We start from the raw sequence: 4,551 nt of genomic DNA, 5'->3' as shown, positions 1-4,551 counted from the left end.
GAGAAAATGACTCTACTTCTCTCTTGATTTATTACCTCAGTAAACATTGTAAACATGAGTTTATGGTCTCAATCTCTAGTTTCAAGTCTTCTTCAATACAGCATGATGTTCATTTAGTACATTATGCTCCATTTAGAGTCACAGACCATAAATGTTTGATGGTTTACTGACTTCAGAGCGGTTAAAATGATTCTTGGGACGGTGGCAAAACAAAATAGTCTGGAGTCTTGTAGACCAGCTGCTATGATCAAACAAACACTGACCCCCCTGCTGTCTTTATGAAAGCAAACAGCACTGCTCAGGTTCAAGTGGTGCTTTTATCCCCGCAGTGCTTTCCCATGGACTCACCACCTCCCTCTGTCACACACACACACACACACACACACACACTACAGTTTGACTGACATCATGTCCTCGCTGACAAACCAAAGTGACTTCAAAGAACAAGCGCTGCCACACACTGAATGATGCGTTGCCTCTCGTCCTTAAGAGCTGCACGCCACACGTTCTGATCTGATATCAGTGTTAAAGGGAACCTCTGCACCTTTGATGAGAAAGAACTGGTTTCAGCTTGGATTTATTCTCTCTGCTGTCGACTGTATATAAGAAGTGGGTGTAGTCGCCGTGACGTCACCCACTGGTTTGTGGACTATAGTTTTGAAGGCATCTTGGCCGTCGCCATCTTGTTTTCTTTGCAACCAGAAGTGATACGAGAGGTTGGACCAAAATGAAAACACACTATGGAAGGGTTAACGTTGTAAGACAAAAACCCGGACAACTCCCAGATCGAAACGAAATCAACGTGGCGCGACAACATAATCCAGTACATCTTTAAAGGACTCTCCCACAGCTCTCTCCTCTGAAGGATGTCTGCAACATCTTCCTGGTTACCTTTCCCTCCGGTGGCCTGCAGCACCTTCAGGTGGTCCACAGTCATCTGCAGGATCTCTGCCTTCTCCAGTTTAGCTGAACCCTGATGAAACAAACCAACAGTTAAAGACAAACACCTGAGTCCAACCAGGTTCAGCTTCTCTTCATCACACAGCAGCTGGATTCACTGGTCAACTTCTCCAATCTAATATTACGAATAGATTTCATATCTATCTGTTGTTACAAGGTTCTACTCAGTTAACCATTAAAGTGACCATGAGGATCTTTTATCTGGTCCTGAACCAGTCTCAGTGTAGTCCTGATCCTCTATGTGAACCAGTCTCAGAGTAGTCCTGATCCTCTATAGAGTTATTCTTGATGCCGGGTCGGATTCTTGTTGACCTGAAACCAGGAAGCAGAGCTGAACAGAAACCTGGTTTACGGTCTGATGTGAACTCGCCTGCTTCTCGAAGGCCGTGGGGACGAGTCTCCGTAACTCCAGCAGACTGCTGTTGATTCTGTCTCTGCGTCTCTTCTCGATAATCTGACAAAAGAAAACGAGAAAAACCTCAAACTATCGCTGAACTGAAGACGAGTGAGGAGAGATGCTTTATAAATATAAATCTATATAACAGATATCACCATCAACGGTCTCTGAAATGTTGTATTTAAATATGCAAATGAGGCATTGTGTAGCGGTAACTTCTGCAGTGTTTCTCTATGTGCTTTGAGTTTTATTTATTGGCGGCGTCTTCATACGTCGATGTGTGTTGACCTCTGTGGGCCACCGTACTGCTGAGCCGGCGTTACATCGAGGTTACCCTTCACTCGTTAAATCAGTGGACGTCAATGACTTTACCCCTCTGCGCTTTTTCCTGGCCATCACTTGAGTGGTCGTGGTCGGTGATCCACATCTCATGAAGGACGGCTTCGTGTGCCTGAAACCCGAAATATGAATTTCATAAATGTGTTAAACAACAAAACATTTGACTTAAAGTAAAGTGGAGTGAACTTTGATTTCCTGCTTTGAATCATCTTAATTTCTGGATCGTATGAATTAACATTAATGAGGTTTTTGTTTTTCACATCCAGATGTTTTCGACAGCTGTCATAGAGTTTCACAGCTGCAAATGTAGTACTTGTACTTTACTTAAGTACTTCCATGTTGCGGTACTTTACACTTTTACTTCTATTTACAATCGGCTCCAGAATGAGGAACTGAAGAATCTAAAGTTAATATTCTCTCATCGTTAGCGATAAGCACAGAATGATGAGTCGCTGTGAAAGGAGCCGTTCTGCACGATGAATACTTCTGATACTTTAAGTACATTTAGATGATAATACTTAAATACTTTTACTTAAGGAGCACTTTGCATCCAGGACTTTTACTTGTAATGAAGTATTTTTAGACTGTGGTACTTTCACTGAAGGATGGATCTGAGTACTTTCTCCACTGCTGGCAAATGTCTTCAACTATTAGCCGTAAATATTATATCATATCATATGATATAATAGTATATAATATGATATCATATCAGATTATATTATATTATATAAACAGAATAAAAAAGGTATTTTGCAAATATGAAATGTGGCATTAAATATTCTCTTCTTCTCTGCCTCCAACAATTTGACAAAATGATCGATTAATACACCAGAAGAAGAAGAAAATAAATGAAACCACATTGTTCTGTTCACCACTGCATCCCTTCAACATCTCGCTTCACTGACTCTTTAAGTATAAAAGGTACTTTGAGTACATTTTCTGATAATACTTTTACTGTAAGTGTTGTTTTGAATACAGGACTTTAACTGCTGGAGTATTTTCAAACACCACTGCTCTCTAAGAGACAGGTGTTTTTGGAGGTTGCTGAAAGGGATTGTGGGAAATGTAAGACATGTAAAGGAGTCAGTAATTCAAGTTGAAGAAGGCATCTTCACAAAACAACTTTAATATCAAACAGCTTGTCTCAGGTTTGATTCTTCTTTAAGCATTAAAAGCATCAACATGTCTCACTTCTGTTAAAGTCAGTTTGTTTTATTCAGCCTGCAGCACCAGCTGGGCGGGGTCTGTTCCATCCTGACAGGTGACTTATTAAGAGTCACTTCATCTGACCTTCAGACACCAAAAACACACCATTCATCAAATCAATCCTCGAATGTTTCATACCAAATAATAATAATGTCCAGTTTGATTTAGTGAGTAGAAAACAATGCGCAACATGAATGTTTCATTCTGCTGGTTTGATTCATAATGTTTCTTTGTTTTCATTTTAATAAACTTACATTACAGAGCACCAGTGTACTTATAGTACCCTGTATGTATACTTTATTATATTGAGTTTTAATGGATGAATTTCTTCAACAGTAAACTAACTTTACATACTTCATTGAATCATATTTATATCTTTATATTTTTACATGCAATAAAAAGGCTGCAGACGATGAGTTATAATCTGAATATGTCTTAAGTGATACCATTCAAATAATAAGACACAAGTGATGCTCTGCAGACCTTTTACTGCACGAGCACACGTACAGCCTTTTCTTCAGCATATTAAATACGAAGATTAAAGATCGATTCCTTTAATAACTCACCCGTGATAAACGCTCTCGCTGCCCACATCGATGGTCTCCTCCACCTCGCTGTCCGCCGAGCTGCTGTCCTCACACGGCCGCTTCATGGCGCACGGACGGCGGGGAGGACTGTCCGCGTCTCCTGGGGAGGACTGTCCGCGTCTCCTGGGGAGGACTGTCCGCGTCTCCTCGGGAGGACTGTCCGCGTCTCCTGGGGAGGACTGTCCGCGTCTCCTCGGGAGGACACGCGGAGGTTCAGAGAAGTTTAAAGTAGTTTCCTCCACGCTGAACAAAGAAACACGTTCGTGGATTCTTTGATGAATCTTAGAGAATAAATGAGTGAATGTTACTGACGGTCAATGGAACCTCATCAATCACTCCGTGTTGATTTATTAGAGATCTACCAGAAAGGATTATTGATTATTATTGGAGGAGATCAGAGAGCTTTTGTTAGATCCACGAGTTCATGAAGAAGTTTCACATCAGTTCCAAAGAACTGAAAGACACACACGTTGTTTTTCCTCTTTGCAGAATTGCGACATTAATAATTCCTCCCAACAAAAAAAAGTCAAAACCGAAAAGTTTTCCAAAAAGGTGTTTTTCTCCGGAGCTTCCGGGAGTTGTTTTCCCAGCGGGGTGTCTCCGGTAAAGGGTCCGGGGCAGGTGGCTCGTGTGTCGGCTGCAGAGTGGACTTGTGACCGGTGTGTCTTCCTCCTCCTCTTCCTCCTCCTCTGCTGGAGCTTTCCCACGGAGCCTGGGAGCCTCGCACACACATACACACACACACATACACGCACACGCACATACACCCACACGCACACGTGCACGCACGCAAGCACGGTGGAACCGCCCACGTGCACTCAAACACAAGTTGAGATGGAAGATTTGTCCAGAACCTCCTCTCCTGATAAAAACCGCATGTCTGGTGCAGACCAAGTGCGTGCACGTGTGTGCGTGTGTACATGTGCATGTGTAAGTGTGTGCACATTGGAATGAGGGCACTTCTGACATAATCAAGAAAATGTTCATAATGTAAGGCAACAGCTTCTACTCTGTTCTATTCTATGAAGTCTACTTCTATAACAGAGCTCCTCTACTGGACTC

General features: G+C 42.2%; 1 protein-coding gene across 1 annotated transcript; it reads right to left on the bottom strand.

The window, feature by feature from the left end:
• Positions 1-891: 891 nt before the first annotated feature.
• Positions 892-4,136, bottom strand: LOC116379466 (hairy/enhancer-of-split related with YRPW motif protein 2-like; the record flags this gene model as incomplete). Its single annotated transcript, XM_031841423.1, has 4 exons — positions 3,469-4,136; positions 1,730-1,808; positions 1,331-1,414; positions 892-973 (listed from the first exon to the last, which is right to left on the bottom strand). Coding segments are annotated over exons 1-4 (331 nt in total), but the record flags the coding sequence as incomplete, so codon positions are not given.
• Between the last annotated feature and the right edge of the window lie 415 nt (positions 4,137-4,551).

Source organism: Anarrhichthys ocellatus, unplaced genomic scaffold, assembly GCF_004355925.1.
Source record: "Anarrhichthys ocellatus isolate YVR2014 unplaced genomic scaffold, GSC_Weel_1.0 scaffold4392, whole genome shotgun sequence".
NCBI lineage: Eukaryota > Metazoa > Chordata > Actinopteri > Perciformes > Anarhichadidae > Anarrhichthys > Anarrhichthys ocellatus.
Note: the sequence above shows the minus strand (reverse complement) of the source record. Positions and strands in the feature narration are given on the sequence as shown.